Raw genomic sequence first — 18,321 nt, forward strand, 5'->3', positions numbered from 1 at the left:
ATAAATTGACTTTTGTGCAGGAACTAACAGAAGACGATCCAGATGGTAGAATGGATTTCTGCGAAAGAATGATGGATAAAATTAACACAAATGGAAGAGCTCTTGGCACTATTCTTTTTTCTGATTAATCAACATTTACATTGAACGGAGAGGTAAACCGACCAAACTGTAGATATTGGTCAGCGGAGAATCCTCATTGGATGCGTGAGACACACACTCAATATCCTCAAAAGGTGAATGTTTGGGCAGGTATTATATGAGATCATATTATTGGTCCTATATTTGTAGATGGTAATTTAACAGCGGAAAAATATTTAAGCATGCTAAGAGACGATGTTCCACCTCAGTTGGCTAACTTATATCCCAATCCAATAGATCTGACCCTACCGCATGAAACTGTCCAGCAGGACGGTGCAACACCCCATTATGCTTTAATGGTGAGAAATTACTTGAATGAAATCTTCTTCAATAAATGGATTGGACGAAGGGGTACTATTGAGTGGCCAGCTAGGTCGCCAGATCTTACGCCTTTGGATTTTTTTCTGTGGGGTTATCTCAAGTACAAAGTATATGCAACACAACCAACTAGCATTGAAGACATCAAAGAAAGGATAACTACAGAAATACGGAATATTTCACCTCAAACTTTAAACAAAGTTCGGGACGAGTTTTATAGGAGACTGTGTTATTGCCAACAACAAGGTGGAGAATATTTTGAGCATTTATTTTAATGTAATCCAATTAATTACCTCGGGTATTCTATGAATTAATTATCTTGAAGAAAATTATACTTAATTTCAAAATTTCACCTTGTATTATTCATAATAGACCCTAAATGATATAGTTCGTTGAGATCAGGTTGGTAAGGAGCTTTTAAAAGCAAAAAAATATACAGAGTGTTTCATTTAAAATACAGATTATGGACTATGCCAGACTTGCGTGGATCACCCTGTAGATTCAAATTTATGTTTAAAAAGCGCACATTTAAATTTAAAAGTTAAGATATCTCAACGTTTTTATTATTTTCTAAAATAAGGACACAAACAATTTTATTCCATAAGTGGTTTCCACACTGTATGTATTTGTGTTAGGTTAATTCACTTTGAATAATAAATAATAATTATTTGCCTATTATGTTGCTAAAAATTTTTATGTACCTAAAAATCCGAGCTTTGGAGATTATACTTCGTAGAGAATAAAATTGATTTTAAATTAACTGTATATTGCGTGACTTACTACGGATACATGTTTTAAGTTATTTTAAATTAATTGTTTGTGTTACCTTTGTTTTGGTGTGGGTTCTGTGCCATTGTTTAAATCGTCTTCTCCTTCCCACATCGGCAGGGATATTGAATAATGTAAAATTAATGTCCATATTAATCCTAATATTAATTTTAGTTTGCAGTCTACTATGTGGCTAGAATCTGAAAAAAAATAAGTATATTATTATTGTACATCAAGACTAAATTTCAATAAAAATGCCCTTCATTCAAAATAGCTAGCAATTCAGATAACCTTACATCGGATGGCAACAACAATAAATTTAAATATAACTAATATCTAATCAATAAGGCTCAGTCAGTGGTATCCCATTGATAACACAACAAAGCAGCGTCCATTGAGGTAAAGAAATCATTTTGCATTATCGGTAGCATTATACCAAGTTAAATAAAAAACAGTTTGCTTGTTGTGCTATCAAATTGACTGTATGTACTATTAAAGTTTGTTTTGAGTAACATAAGAGTAAATATTTGAATAATCCATAAATTTCCAAAGTAATGTATAAAAAAAAATTCGCGAATAGGATGAGTAATATTTAAGTTAAAAATCGCCATTTTACTCTTTGATAACAATTTTTGTAAAAATTTGATTTCAAGGTTCCTACTATCATCATTTTAATCATCATATAATTAGTTAATGGTCATGGATGATGATTAATTAATTTTATTAATTAAAATAGTGTAATTAATCAATCATGTTACAGCTAAGTTTCTATATGTTTAGGTATTATCTCTAATACACTCACTATACCATTATTATATTTAACCTATACTGCTTTTTATCTCCTTTTTTGAATAGTATAATTATTACGCTAGTTAACCATTCTTCCGGTATTTTATTGTGTTTTATAACTTTGTTAATTGTTCTATTATTGCTGCTCCACAATATTCCAGTAATTCTATCGGTATTCCGTCTTTACTTGAGGCCTTTCTGTTCTTCAGCTTTTCTTCAGTTTTTGGAACTACTATTCTATTTATATTCACTTCTTCATTTGTGGTTATTTATGGTGTTTTCGGTTCTAGCGTCATTGGTTCTTCTTCTGCATAGATCTTTTATGATAGACAACCTATGTATCCTTTTCTATACGTTTTGGGTCTATTAGTTCCTTTACCTCCGTTCTTTGACCTCTTATAAAGCGCCATATTTCCATTTGAATATCACGTCTATACAAGAGCGACCAGCTCTGAAACCGATTTGATCTTCATATTCTTTAACTTGTTCTTGGATTGTTAATTTACTGTATTACGATTAATAATCTAAAATATATTTCAACAAAATTTACTGAGGAGGATAAATTAAAACACACGGTCCTAACTTATTTAAATCCATATTTATTACTAGGCCAATTAAAATGTTTACATAAATAATTGTTGTGCTGACAGTGTAACTACATACGTGAGCAGGTTTGACAAATAACGAAAAATTTGTTACTTTAGCAACATTTTTAGAGTCAAGGTTAATTCACTTTTTAATTAAAAAACATTCAAATGATGTCACATCTATATAATTTGGAATAAAATCTATTGGGAACCATATTGTTATATGCATCTACAGAACAGAAGTTATACCATTCTAGATAAATATTTTTGTACTTTTGTATTTTTCTCGATTATGTTTGAATGTATGATTACGTACTTATATATAGTATTTATCAATCATATCGTAATGTAATCAGTATACAAATCTTTGTAAATGGGCCTTCTTACTTCTAATTTTTTCTCTATGGCTCTTCTAGCAAGAAGCATTAAGAATTGCTACTCCTGCAATTTGGAAAAAAAGTGTCCAGAAATATGAAAAGTTAATAGAAGAATGTTGGATGCGTAAAACTCTCATCGAATCAATTAACCCAGTTAACATTCATCATAACTATCATTTACAATCCAAATGAAGATACCGACGACAGTGATTATCAATCTAATTCTTGATTGCACTATAAGGTATGCACTATTTTCATTTTCCCGTTAAGAAAATTTTTGAGTGTTATCAGTTTTATCAGAGCCATTATTTTATTTAAAACTGTATTTTTTGCTTGTCTTCGACAGTGCTTTAATTATTGGAAGAATTTGAAATTAACTTTCTCAGTACACTAATCCAAAATAGTCGCGAATTCGTGAAATATCCTATATTGCCCTCTGAGTTAAAGTCATAATCAAAATTTGACAGGTTTCTAACAGCCTCACAAATTGGAAGCGAGTTCTTGAGTCTACAATACAGATTAGTTAAATCTTCTTCATTTAGTTTGTTGATGTTTGCGAAGAGAGTAGAGCTACGATATCGTATATTAATAAAAAAAACTTTTGGCTGAGGTATTCTCTTCTATAGTACAAGGGATTACTGTAACCATATTTGGTAATTACTTACATTAAAAAGGCTAGGCGCATTGGTCTAAAATTTCAACAGTGGATTGTGGTTTACTTTTTATTCACTTTACAATCTATACATTTTTCCCCGTGAACTATAGTTTTTCTGTATTTTTCATTGAAAAACCTGATATTTTGACATAAATTGCAATAAAACTGCATCCGCCATTACATCTGCTGTCAATGATGTGCGTGTGCGTATGCGTAGTGCATACTTTTTGAACCAATGTTGCCATACTTTTCAAATATATTATTTATTGCGAAAATACTAATTCTCGAGTACCTTCATACAGGAATAATGATCATGAGTATCATTTCAGTTTTCTGTTTCTAAGGGATTCATATAATTGTACTTTATTTGTTATTAACTTATGTTATTATATATAGATTAGCTTTAATTTCTTTAGTTTAGGTTTTAAATAGTCGGTCAGATAGCCAAGCGGGCCAGGAGGCCGATTCTCATTCGCTTCACTGTCGAATGGTTCAGTGGATGTGGGTCCAAGTCCCGTCTCGGTGTACAGAAAAATAAAAAAGGCTAACGCAGCAGTTTAAATTTAATATTTAAGAGTTTATTATTTAACTTATCTGCAAAGATTAAATTTCTTTATATATATATATATATATATATATATATATATATATATATATATATATATATATTATTGTGATATTTAAAGTCTTGGTGCGCCAAGCAATAATTAGCTAATTAATTTTTTTGATTAATTAAAATTATTTAAATGATATGATTATGACTCTATCACAATTTTTAATTCTTTTATCTCAGGGTTAAATTCGTGCTTCAATATCTATGCTATTACATGTGAAAGGTAAGGTCCAGAGAATACCGGAATAATAAAAAACACATATGATCTAACACTATATATTGAAATAAAAATAATGAAATAATTCACACTCAAAAGTTTTCAATAAACAAATCTCATATAAGGATTCTCAAAATTTTGTTCTCCGTACGTGAACAATCAAAATTTATGGTACAAACAATATTAATTGAAATCTCAAAATTCCGAACTATTCTAACTCTCCTAATCAAAATATTTATATCCTTTCTAAATTAAGTGTAAAAATTGTGTTATCAATAAAAGAAAAAACTGCAGAAAACAAAATATCTCTCTCTGATGATGAGTGGTCCAAATCCTTGTTCCTTGTAGACTATATTATCTCCTCTCAACCGCTCCCTATGTAATCAGCAATCTTACACAGATTGTTGCAAGTATATCGTCCTTAATGATCTCCTTCAAAAGCACAAATCATTCAAATTATGATAGCCTTTCTCCTCTCGATAAACTGAATCTCTCGTTGGCCCGAGTGAAAAATGACTCTTGGAATATCTTCTCTTTACGATAAACTGAATCTCTCGTTGGCCTGAACAGTGACTCTTGGAATATAAGTAGAGAAATATGACTTACAATATTTTGCTGCTTCAGCTTCTGTCAGATACACTAACTCCACAAAAACTCACTAACATTCAACACTACTGCTTGCTACATTTCAGGAACCGCCAGAGAACAATCACTGTTCCTCTTACAGATTTGGAAAACCGACTGATTATCTTTTTTCTCTCCTAAATCTAGCCAAACTCTCACTCCTACATACCTATCCCACCTTTTTCAATCTCCGCCAATCAAAACTCGTCACAATTCCCCCATTTTTTCATTTCGATAACAAACAAATTTTTACCTATAATTATAAATTTCCTAAAACTTATTTACAAATAATATTTTTCTATAATTCTTAAAAACTAACAAAAACCACTTTCTATAATCCCTTCTATTGTCTTTAATCACTGCATTAATGTATTTTGAAAAACCCCGTTCAATTGTCTGTGGCTTTCACTTAAACTTATGCGGGTCACTCAAGTATAACAAAGAAATAAATGCAAAGCTTACACTTTGTTTAGTACAGGAAATCCAAGGATTTAATAACTTTCCTTCTCCGAAATGTTTGTTGGATATTATCCTACTTATCTGAATTATTTTAATGTTATTGAATTTTGAAATATTTTTAAACAAACCAATATTTTGCTCGATCTTACATATCATAACAATATATATATATATATATATATATATATATATATATATATATATATATATATATATAAAGCCATTTCTATTGTATTAGGAACTTTTACTGTTGAAGAACATTATTAAAATATTTTGTCTATTTTGTAAGAGATTTGCACACACAATTGGAGAGTTTAAAATTCCCTCAATACCAAAGTAAGTGTACGTTCTTTTAATCTACTACAAATTCTTTTAAATCTCGTTTATAATTTGATCACCCAAATAATAACTTAATATCTGTAAAATACAGGACTATTTGTAATTCTTCATTGTTGATTATTGAAAATTACAATTCTCCTTTAAAGGTCACCGATCGATATTAAGTAATCTTAAAGGAGGAACTAAGATCTAACCTCAAGTAGCTTCTCACAGAACCACTTGAATTTTGAAAGATTAGAAGTCAATACGACTAATCCTTCTTCATTTATATCGGTTTCAGTAAAAACAGCTTAAAACCCCGAACAAAATTACGTAATCTGAACGCCCAAAACTTCGGCGTCAAAACCGAAACGGGAATGTGAAACCTCCAAAATACTCCAGATAAGAAAGCACTTAAAAAAGACAACAATACAACTAATTTGTAAACAATGTTAAGGCCACCTTGGGCTTTTACTCTGACTGAGAATGACAATAGAGGTGTACAGTGTACAGGTAGTTCGAACCGAATCAATACTGCCTTTATACAGTGTGTCCATAAAGTATGGAATAAATTCGATATTTCCTAAATGAAAAGCCTTTTTAAAACACGTCGCTTTTTAAATTTAATGTTCTACATTTTATAGTAAAATTTCATTATACAAGGTGATACACATTACAGTGATGATGTCATCGACTCTTTTTTTAAATGTAACACCCTGTATTTTAGGACATATTTAGATCGACAAAAATAAGCTGATTCCAAAAAAGTATAATACTGAGGGTCTAAGAGATATAATTTGAAAGATATGCGCTTAGAAAATTAATTTTTATTGATTTATAATATTAATAAATTATAAATAAATTATAATAAATAACTTAAAAGTAATCCAGTAATTAATACATGACTTAATCTTAAATGCTCGAATTGTAACCCAAACGTTGTACAAATTCTTGTAGAACCTTGTTTATGCTTTCTTGAGAAATATTGTTTATTTCTTTACGAATTCTTATTTTTAAGTCTCCAATATTTGCAGGTTTCGTTTTATAAACAACATTCTTTAAATGACCCCACATAAAATAATCCAAAGGACTGAGGTCTGGCGACCTCGCTGGCCATTCAATATGTCCACGTCTTCCAATTCGCCTGTTTTTCGCCAAATTTCGTTTAGGTACCTTCGAACATGTATAGCATAATGCGGAGGCGTACCATCTTGTTGAAACCATAAACTTTTATCAAAACCTCCAAGATTAATTGTACTGGGGAATAAATTAACTAAAGTAGGTACGAGACACCCACTTAAAAACTGATGGTATGCTGGTCCGTTTAAATTACCTTCGAAATAGTAGGTTCCAATGATTTTATTTCTTACAATGCCAGCCCATACGTTTACCTTTTGCGGGTATGATGTTCCCGCATCCAGTTGGAGTTTTCTTTTGTCCAGTATCTAAAATTCTGACGGTTGACCTCGCCATTTAATTTGAATGTAGCCTCATCAGAAAAAATAATATTTTGAACCAAGAGAGGGTTTCGGTGGCTGTTATCCATCATTATTTCGCAAAATTGTATTCTTTCATCTGGATCATCCTCGTTTAATTCCTGTACAACTGTGCATTTTACTTACTTTACTTACTTTTACGTACTTTGTGTACAGTTGTTTTGCAAACATCGAGATCACTACTAACCTTACGATCAGAAGTGTGCGCTCTTCTTCAAAAGCAAGTAGAAGATAAGTACATAAGAACATAGTAATGTAACATAATTTACAGAGGGACGAAATTTCTTTTCAATCTTACTTACTGTTGACTGCGTGATGGGTATTTCTGGATATTTATCATTAAATAAATTACACACTTCCATCTGAGTTCGCGATTTGTCTCCTTACCCAATCATCATGAGTATTTCAATTCTTTGCTTTACACTCAAATTCATTTCTACTTAAAATTAACTCTAAGCAATAATACAGAACATTCACGAATTAATACAATTATTGTACTACTTAATTGTTATTGAACGTTACTAAAAATAATTACAGTTTACCAAAAACTAGAAGTAGGCTACTTTTTTGCAATTGATAATAAATAATTTATTTTCTAAGCGCATATCTTCCAAATTATATCCATTAGACCTGAGTATTATACTTTTTTGAAATCCGCTCATTTTTATCGATCTAAAAATGCCCTAAAATACAGGGTGTTACATTTAAAAAAATAAACGATAACGTCATCACTGTAATGTGTATCACCTTGTATATTGAAATTTTATTGTAAAATGGACATTAAATTTAATAGATTTTTTTTAAAAGGCATATCGAATTTATTCCATACTTTACGGACACACTGTATACTAGTAGTGGAATTTGTCGGCCTTTTGGAATATTGGTAAAAAGTTTCCGCTACAGGCTTCGTGTCTCCATTTAAGGATTAAATAAATTTATTGGTTCTTCTTATAACTCACAACGGAATTCTTTTACTTATAATTTTACTGGTTTGAAAATGGATTAAAAATTATTTTAGTTTTATATAAATGCCGAGCAAAAATTATACAAAGGTTGATTATAATATTGTTTTGCGCATAAATATAAAAGTATGCAGTTTATACATACAAACAAAACTGTTTCGTATAGCCCATTGTTCAAAATTGCCAGATAAAACTTGAAGTAATAAATGGAATTGCATTTTTAAGATTAAGCGACGATCGTAAATTTATAGCACTAAAAATACTATAAGTAATTTTTCGTCTTATTTATTGCTTTGAATTTTTACCTCCCTATTGCTCACCACCACATATAGTGAGAACATTAGTGATGTAACTTGAAAAACATGGATCTGAGATAATCGCAGTGGAAGTTTTTATGAATTTTTTTAAATTTTTAACGGCTTTACGGTTTAATATATCGTACTGAATTGTGTTTTATGTAAGAATTAAATTAGGTTTACGGTGCAACGTCATAATTTTCTGTTCAAATAAAAAAAATTAACGATGGAACTGGAACGAACGAATGTAAACCGAATGGGACCAGATAGATAAGCGAACATCTGTAAAAACAACAAGCCGTATAGCAGAAGACCCGTTGGAAGACCGCCAAAAAGGTGGAAAGATAATGTACAGTCAACAACGACTGAAACAGAATAAGAGGCAGACAAACAGGAGTAATCCTAGTCGCGCGAAGAAGAAGAAGAAGTCAGTAATGCATAAAAAAGTTCAATTATTTTGAAGATTCGTTGGTAAAATAATACATAAATTCAAAAACTTAATTTTTTAACAAAAAGAGAAACCATACGATTTCTACCTGGCGAAACCGAATTCAAATTTTTACCACTGTGCCTTCTAAAACTTGCAAAGCAAACAGCTTAATAAATTACTCAATTGTTATTTTGATAACTATTGGTCTACGACGGGATAGATTTTGTTTCGATTCAGAGCAGTGGCTATACCGCTCTGAGGAGACCTAAAGAGGTCGAAATACGTATTAGCGGCTTGCCGCTGCCCTGTATCGAAACAAAAATCTAATACCGTCATTATGATTTAATTTTTTAATGAAAAAATATAAGATTGTAGATCCTCGAACTTCCTCGTAGAATCTGACAACAGCTGTTGATATATAGATGCCAATTCATGGTCTGCTATAGATGATGATAATGCTTGTATCGTAGTGTGACGTGCTGTGCGAATGCTAACTGATTTAAACGTAGCTTGGCTATACGAAGTTTTATAAAAGAACGTCTGGGGATGCTCTTTTTCGACCAGAACTGCAGATATAGAATTAAAATTAAAGCTTTCGTCATCCTTGTTTTTATTGAAAAGTGTTTGTTATTTGGTTCAGGTCAACAAATTCAGTATGATCCAATTCATTCACTCTAAAACAACTACCGCTTTTTCTGGCACCGGAAATTATCGCTGCATAGTGTGCTGGTACATAGATCGGTCCACCTTTCAATGATTTTTTTATGCTTTTCTCAATCACTGAGTGTGTGCAGTCTCCTTCATTTTTCTGTGACCCACAACAACAAATTTATGTGTGATGCTCTTTATCTGGAAAGTAGTGACAGCATACAACAATACTGTAATAATAAATTTGTTCTTTCCTTGCCTACCGCAATTTTCGGAGTAAAGAATTATCTCCAACTTGTCAGAATCTGCAGCTGTTGCCTTTTTTAAAGAATTATAGTAAACAAGTTCCGATTTCGATTGAACCACGCTTTCCTTCGCCTTCGTGCCAAAAATACCACTCGACATTACCAATCCCTTTTTTTGCAGTTCACAAACTGTAAAATTACAGTTTAATTTGGAATTATAGTAAAAACTAGACACATCTCCCCTGGGGACTGGCAATGTACATATGGAATTATTTGAAGTAGATACGTCAAAACCGAGAATTTTGGAGTTTCGTCATTAATGTTCTTACTAGACAATATGTTCTCTTTTTTGATGAAATTACTATTTTCCCATATTGTGTTTGCCAAAATTAATTAATTAAATGGTTAAGCGTAAAACAAATATTTGAATGTGACCATTTGATTAGTTAGTTTTGACCAATATAATACAGGGTGTTTCAAAAAAAGATACCACCGTCTCTAGGATAGGAAAACAACTGAAAAATAATTAAGGTTGGTATGGTAAAAGATTTTTGTAACGCCATCGGTTTTCAAGATAAAGGTTAAGGAAAAAAATGTTACATTTTTAACGATTTTGCCGAAACTACTGGTAACATTGTAATGAAATTTTATACGAATATATTTTGCAAGCTGATACATTCCATGAATTGGTTTTGATATATGACTCTCATAGAGGGCGATAGTTACAAGGTTCGTATTAATTATAACGTCAGTTTTACAGCTTGCAATTATACCTGCAAGACGCAAGAAAGTTGCCTAAAGGCACGCGCAGTATGTAGTCAGCTGATTATTTCCTGCAACTTCTTGCAATTGCGCGATAATCGGTTTGAAGCCATTTTCTCTGCAAGTTTTCATGCAAGCCTAGGAGAATTTGTAGGAAGTTTGATTTTTCCACAATGTCAATGCTCTTATCCACCATCTCCGTTCTTGGCGTTCTAAATTAGTAACTAAAAGGCTGGCTGCAGCAATAATAATACTTAATACTTAAGGTTGCTGCTACTGCCCTTTTTCCTTATATATATTTGGCTATTTCTAATAGTCTTGACATTTCGAAATTAACTAAATAGTGTTAAATAAACAGCAATAAGTAAGTAAAAAAAAAACAAAAGTTTATTAGTTAGGTCAAGGGTAAAAATCTTAACATGAATTGCATTGCAAGACGAGTTGCAAGCTGTAAAATCGCACATAAAGACCTTGCAATAGACTTGCATGAAAGTTAGTCATGCAATAAATTGCAGTAAGTTTTAGTACGAGCTGTACAGCGGCCTTTATGCAACATAACTTTTTTAAGTGTAAAATTATTAATCAAAATTCCAAGTGAACTTATACATAATAAAATTTTACATTTTAAATTTTAATTTAATAATTTGAAAATTATGAAGTAATAACCGATGCTGGTATAAAGTAATGATACAGTTCTAATAGGTATATCTAGATTTTCTCTTTTTAAAATTCGGTTCTGATCAACGATTATTGTATTAAAATATGTTATATAACATCCACTTCTCTCTCATAAAAACCAGTTGTTAGCAATACAAATTTTGCATTGATTTAATTTAGTTTATCAAAAAGGAAGGCGATATCTTTAGGTATTACTTCCTCTACAGTGGTTTTTAGAAGAATTATGTCAACGTGCAAGGATAGAAAAATTATATGTGTGTTATTATAACATTTAGGTGTTGTTATCAAACAGGATGTGGATAACAGCGACCATTTCGCCAGCTGAAATTATTTCGGTAACAATAATAGATCTGAATTTTATCGAAAATGTATTAATAGTCTATAAAAACGTTAAGAAATGTGTTCTAAAAATTAAACACTCTTAAGGATTTTTCTTTAGCTAATTAATAACAATGATTTAACTACAAATTTAACGTAAGCAAAAAATAAGGGTTATACATTTTACTTTTAATATAGTATGAACAAAATAAAAAAAGCCTTGTATAAACCGTAGCCGATGACGTGCAGACTGGAAGAGTCTTGAGAAATTAAATACTGTTATAAATTTTGAGGTCGCAGCTTAGGATGATCAACTAATAATACCATCCGTAAAATAGTTTCGAAACACAATTAAGATTTCTTCTTTAATCTGAGCCTTCTAAAAATTGCAAGGCAAAACAAACGTTGATAAAGATGTTAATAGAGACATGGGGAATCTAAAATTTGCATTCCACGACATGTCTCCTCAACTAAGCAGAAATTCTTAGCGAATTGGTTTCTTGTACTCATACAGAGTAGATCCGAATAAAATGAAAAAGACAGTCAAGATTTGATTCAAGTACAAAGTGTCTATGTATCTGTTTATACATATTTCGCCCTAATAGGACTCATCAGAACAGCTATTCATAGGCTTTCTCAACGTGAAAAATAAATCTTTTCTGTCTTTAAGAAGCAACAATAAAATGGCTTCGATATGGACGCAATAGCGACATCTGATAATAAATCCGTAAAATAGTTTTGAAACACAATTAAGATTTCTTCTTTAATCTGGGCCTTCTAAAAATTGCAAGGCAAAACATCTATTAACATCTTTATCGACGTCTGTTTTGCCTTGCAATTTTTAGAAGGCTCAGATTAAAGAAGAAATCTGAATTGTGTTTCGAAACTATTTTACGGATTTATTATCAGATGTCGCTATTGCGTCCATATCGAAGCCATTTTATTGTTGCTTCTTAAAGACAGAAAAGATTTATTTTTTACGTTGAGAAAGCCTATGAATATCTGTTCTGGTGAGCCCTATTAGGGCGAAATACGTATAAACAGATACATAGACACTTTGTACGGGAAATCAAATCTTGACTGTCTTTTTCATTTTCGTTTCATTTAGATCGTTTCGAACTGGCACAGCGTTCCACTAGACTACCGACTGTTAGGAGTAAATAAAAGCCCAGGTGCACTGTCAGCCCTACGGGACTTGAGATTATTTCACGAGAGGTGGCGGTACGGAGTGAGTCCTTAGATATCGAGTGTGATTTCGGGAGTAAATAAAAGACCCGAAAGGGACTTACAATTACTCCGCAATCCAGGGGCAGTCGAAGAGTCAACACTCTGCCGACGTTCCTATGCCTCGAGGAGGGTGAACTTGGCCACACGTTGAGGCTTTAAAGGTCGGCATCTCTGTGAGATTCAAGGCATCCACCGTACTTAGAATACTAGACTTATATTGTAAGATAAATATATATACGATTCACGTAAGGAACTCGAACTGTTAAAGTATTCTACACTGCCGGAGACACCTTGCTGACCACAGAGCCTCCGGTGAGCTTATCGCCGAGTGGAAGTCAAAAACGCATTAACTCTACGAGCAGGAAGATGGAAGCGCAAAACCTTCGTTCCTTATGCAGAGCGGCGGTCGAAAACCATCGTGAATATCCGAATACATCGGAGGATGAACCGACCGCACGACAAAACCTTCGAAGAAAAAACAATTCCAAACCACATGATATTTATGATATTTAATTAGGTATAGCACATTAAGAAGAAACATTTTAATTCTAGTATTAAAACGTTTATTAAAATATTTATTTATTCTATAAAAAGAATGTAATAAAAAATCTCAAATATACCTAAAGAAGATATATTAACAAAGCGATACAAACATTATACATTATTTTGCTATATATACAAAGGCACCTAGATATTTAAGATAAGTGTCCGAGACTCCACGTGACCTGTTACATTCCTAGACATACACCGTCATCAGTTACGGGTTAAAGTACCTGTAATAATGCTGTCGTAAATGTTTATCAGAAAATATGAAATAAAAAATTTAAATAAATTTAGATTGTCAGAAGTTCATTGATTTAAATTATTTTATTTCTTTTTAATTTTATCGTATTATGAAATACGGACCTGGAAGTGTTAATAGCAGGTCTACCTAATAAACGGGTTATTCAAAACATAGTGGTCAGTGGTCACTAAAACTAACAATAACTGATTCACAAAATTCCATAGCCATATGTAGTATTTTTAACGGTGATGTCATATATTCAAATCAGATTATTTTATTCAAATAAAAAACATTCGCTGCATCCAACGTTTTATGACTTAACGGTCGGCTACCTTATTACAAAAGGTATGAGGTACATAGGTTACTTAAAAAGTTAAACTAAATCATTAGCATCATCATCGTCATCAAATTATATTAAAGACTGAGTCACAGCCCTGTTTTTCGACGGTATTTCAGTAACAAAAAATATGAATAATAGACATAGATGAATAATGCAATGATGCAATGAAAATTAAAACCTAACAGGAAATAAGAGTCGGGATCCCCATGAGAAATATTTTATTTTTAGCTGTAGAATATCTTTAATCTGCAAAAAAATACAGTAGGTATATATATCCATCACATATCCAATATTATCTTCTTAGATATTCTTCATATCCCTTTTGGATTTTATGTAAGGTGTGCTAGTCCGCTAAGGCACCGTGATTACTTATTACCCTTTGCTGCAATAAATTTTATAGATTATTCTACATTGTTGGCAATACCATTTTTAACATATGAAATAAAGGTATTTTATCTTCTCCAACGTCACAAAACGTGTGTTAAACGAGTATGTTTAATTAAACAAAAATTTAAAACGGTCTCCAATTTGCAAACCCAAAACGTCACATAAAAAATTCATTTTATAATTTCATTGACGTTTAAACGTTATCAATAAAAACCGGAACGAATATTTATATAATAAATTAATATAAACAAAGCTTAGATCAATATTCTTATTCCTTAAAATTTATTTTATTAAAGTTTTGTCGATTTCAATGTAAGTAGTACGTTCCTGATAAGAGCATAAAAGTAAAAGTTAAAAATAGTCACTGATTTAAATAAATGGTCTTTTTTCGGCGAAAATTTGCGAAGGTGTGAACCCAATTAATATTAATTTGAATAGTCTGCTACAAGATATTTAATGTTTGGCCTCGGAAATAGCTGAGAATCATTCGCCTAAAACAATGTAATGTTTACATACTCCAATGAATAGAGTGGTTTCCCAACAAGAGATATTGTAGTCATAATGTTTTTTGTATTTAACGACTTATTAAATAAAATAGTATGTGGAAGATCCTGGAAAAACGAAAAAGCCCCAGACATTATTTATAAAACCATATACAATCAATAGGATGGCTTAGTATAAACCAAAGTGGCATTTAGCTAAAGAAATTCAAGATTTAGTACGGTACAATTTATCGAAAAATATTTAAGTTAGGGACCTTACCTCCCAATTAAGTCGGACTGCATGGATTTAGCTGAAAATTTGGATTTAGGCTTTTCTTGCCCTCCTTTGCAAAAGTTATATATGGGCGAAGTGTGCTTTTTGATTTTAATTGGTTAAAACTACCCCTAAGTGGAAAGAAATTAAAAAAAACACGTATTTAAGCATTTTATGCATCAAAATCTGATTGAATTAAGTAAAATAAACATATTCAATGATAATTTGTACTTGAATACAAATTTTCAACCCTTAGAAACCACCGCTAAATAACGATAAAAAATAATTTTTCACGATGTTAACTTATGAATTAAAATTATTAAAAATTTATTCGTCTCTTGTGAAATGATGTTTCGTTGGTTTCAAGTTTCTAAACCCTAGAAAGCATCCCTTATGCAAAAAAATACTTGAAAAGCCTATTTATAGATAGTTTAAAAATGTTTTTTTCATTTAGATAACTAATAATTCATTCTTCGCTTATAAAACAATATTACTTTAGTTAAAAATCTTCAACCCCTAAAAATCATTCTGAGACACGTAGACGAGTACAAATTTTAAAATACAGTGTAGTTTAGTACACATTAAAATTCTAAACTTATGTATTTAAATCAATAAAAATGTTTTCCTTGGTTATGAAACAATATTTATTTGGTTGCAAATTGTTAACCCTTAGAAACCACCCCCTATGCTACTAAAAATACCAAGCGCTTAATAAAAAGCATAATATAATATTATGCGTACTTTAGATATGTGAAAGCTAATTTTTTTCACGTTCCAAAATTATCTTCCAAAAATATCATTGGTTATTCTTCAATAAGTCAGTTAATCTTCAAGCTTTGATATATGCATACATAACCATTTGAAAGATAATTGTAATTGCTACAAGTCTAGGTTCATTAGAAAGCCAAACTATGTTTCAAATTTCTAAAATTAAGGTTTGAAGCACTCGAAACAGGCGGTGTTCACACCAAGACATACATTTTAATCGGTGGTATCTCCATTGTTTGTACGGTACAGTAGTTTAGGAAAGAGAGTATATTAAAAAATGAACTACATTATTGTACTCATCATTTTTTACATAGATATTTCTTATAGAATCTTTTCAACAGGACAGGTTAGTGGAAAGTGGAGTGCCTCATGGTTCCGTCCTTGGACCTCTGCTGTTTACGGTTTACACCAGCGATGTTCCTTATTATGTCTCAAGTAAAATATCGTTCTACGCTGGCGCTGATGACACAAAAATATTTGCCAATCCAATCACAAACCAGCTAACCCTCCAAATGGACTTGGACTCTATTTTAACTTGGTGTTCCCAGTGGTTACTACCCTTAAACGCGGAAAAATGTATAGTGCTTCGAATTGGTAAAAATAACCCACTTGTGCCGTACTTTGTTAACGGACAGCCATTAGATTCTGTGTTTTCATATAACGATCTTGGTGTTATCATAAACAGCAGCCTAACTTGGTCCGACCATATTACATCTATTTGTAAACGTGCGAACTCCAGACTGTATTTTATTCGGAGGTGTTTTTCGAGAGTTTCAATGCAATCATTCTGTAAACTTTACACTCTGTACGTAAGACCCATACTTGAATACGCTGGACCAACGTGGTATCCTGATCTGGTTCGAGACAAGACTATGTTGGAAAACGTCCAAAGAAAAGCCACTCGAATTTCTTTGGGACCGAGAAGACCTTCTTATGCAGAAAGACTTAGTATGGCTAACCTAACTTCTTTTGAACTTCGCCGACAACGTGGAGACTTAATTACAACTTTTAAAATATTAAAATTCAATTTTGGAAATCTCGATGAAATGTTTACCATTAATCAAGATGAACGCCTCAGAGGTCATCAGTTCAAACTGAAGAAAGAAAATTTTTCTACAAGATCAAGGCAGAACTTTTTACCAAATAGAGTTTTTGAGTGCTGGAATAACCTTAACGATAACATTGTCTCTGCTCCCTTGCTCCCTGCTTTTATGAAAAACTCATTGTCTCCTATTAAGAAATGTAGTTCTTTTGGAAATCCTCTCCTTTTAAATTAAATGTCTGTTTCGTCCCCCGTTTTTTAAGTGTTTTCTGTGTGTTTCTGTGTGTGTAAAAGTGTCTTAATTTAATTTTAACATAAAAATTTTTGGACTTTACAATAATTTGCCAGATATTACAACAACTTTATCAAAGAAATTTTGATAACTACAAGATTATACAATTGCACACCCACACAATCTGTACATCCATTGAAGATCATACAATCTGTCTCCTCAAGAACTTCCCCGTTTACTGTTAAATAATTACAATAGTTGACCTGAGTTCTCCAATCAACAATCCAAGATAGTTTGAACCATGTTCTTTCAACCATCAATTAATAGAGTACCGGCATCATTTTAACTTTGTATCGTGACCTGAAGATGCTTTGCATATTATAGAAAGCGAAACCGGTCGTCCGATTAGTTAAATTAAATTGATTGTGAGTAAGTCTAACTTATTATTTCTTTTACCTTATAAAATTTTAGTTATTAATGAAATTTCTTTGTTTTTGGGCATAATAGGGACTTAGTTCCTCTGCCCTCGCTTATGTATAATAATAATAATATAGTTTTTAGGTTATTAAGAACAACTTGCGACTTTCCTCCGTTACGCTGTTAATTTCTATTGTATCGAATGCTTAGTGAACGTACGAAATCTAGGACTAATGGTCGATTGTATTTGATGAATTTTTCTATAATCCTTTTTATGCCGTGGAGGTGGTCGTTGGTGCCAAAAATTTTTCCTAAAACCTTCCTGTAGGTTGGTGAAAATATAATTTTGTTTCCAGTCTATTTACTATTATTCTTGTGAATAACTTGTAGAGGTGGTTTACCAGTCTTATGTGGTAATTCTCAAGGTTTGTTGGATCGCTTTTTTTGTGTAATAAAATGTTAAGTGTACATGTCATCTTGTAGGTGTAATATTACTCTGCAGGATTATTCATATCCTTTCCAAATATAAAGATCCTCTAATATTTTTTAAATGTTCTAATAACCTTTTTAAACAAAGACATCACTATAATTCATTATATTATTGGTCTGCATATTATGAAAGCAGTCGTTCGATCTCAAACACTCTTCAGACGTTTGTTTTTCAACATAC

At 31.7% G+C, this 18,321-nt stretch overlaps 1 protein-coding gene across 2 annotated transcripts in view; it reads right to left on the reverse strand.

Annotated features, from left to right (window-relative positions):
- cher (filamin A protein cher) overlaps window positions 1-18,321 on the reverse strand; it is a 250,920-nt gene that overhangs the window by 161,066 nt on the left and 71,533 nt on the right. For both annotated transcript variants that reach the window (XM_072546795.1, XM_072546800.1), the window contains one exon: window positions 1,283-1,424. In XM_072546795.1, coding sequence (XP_072402896.1) covers window positions 1,283-1,424 — 142 coding nt within the window. The remainder of the gene's footprint in view (window positions 1-1,282; window positions 1,425-18,321) is intronic.

The sequence above is a fragment of the Diabrotica undecimpunctata genome, chromosome 10, assembly GCF_040954645.1.
Source record: "Diabrotica undecimpunctata isolate CICGRU chromosome 10, icDiaUnde3, whole genome shotgun sequence".
Classification (NCBI taxonomy): domain Eukaryota; kingdom Metazoa; phylum Arthropoda; class Insecta; order Coleoptera; family Chrysomelidae; genus Diabrotica; species Diabrotica undecimpunctata.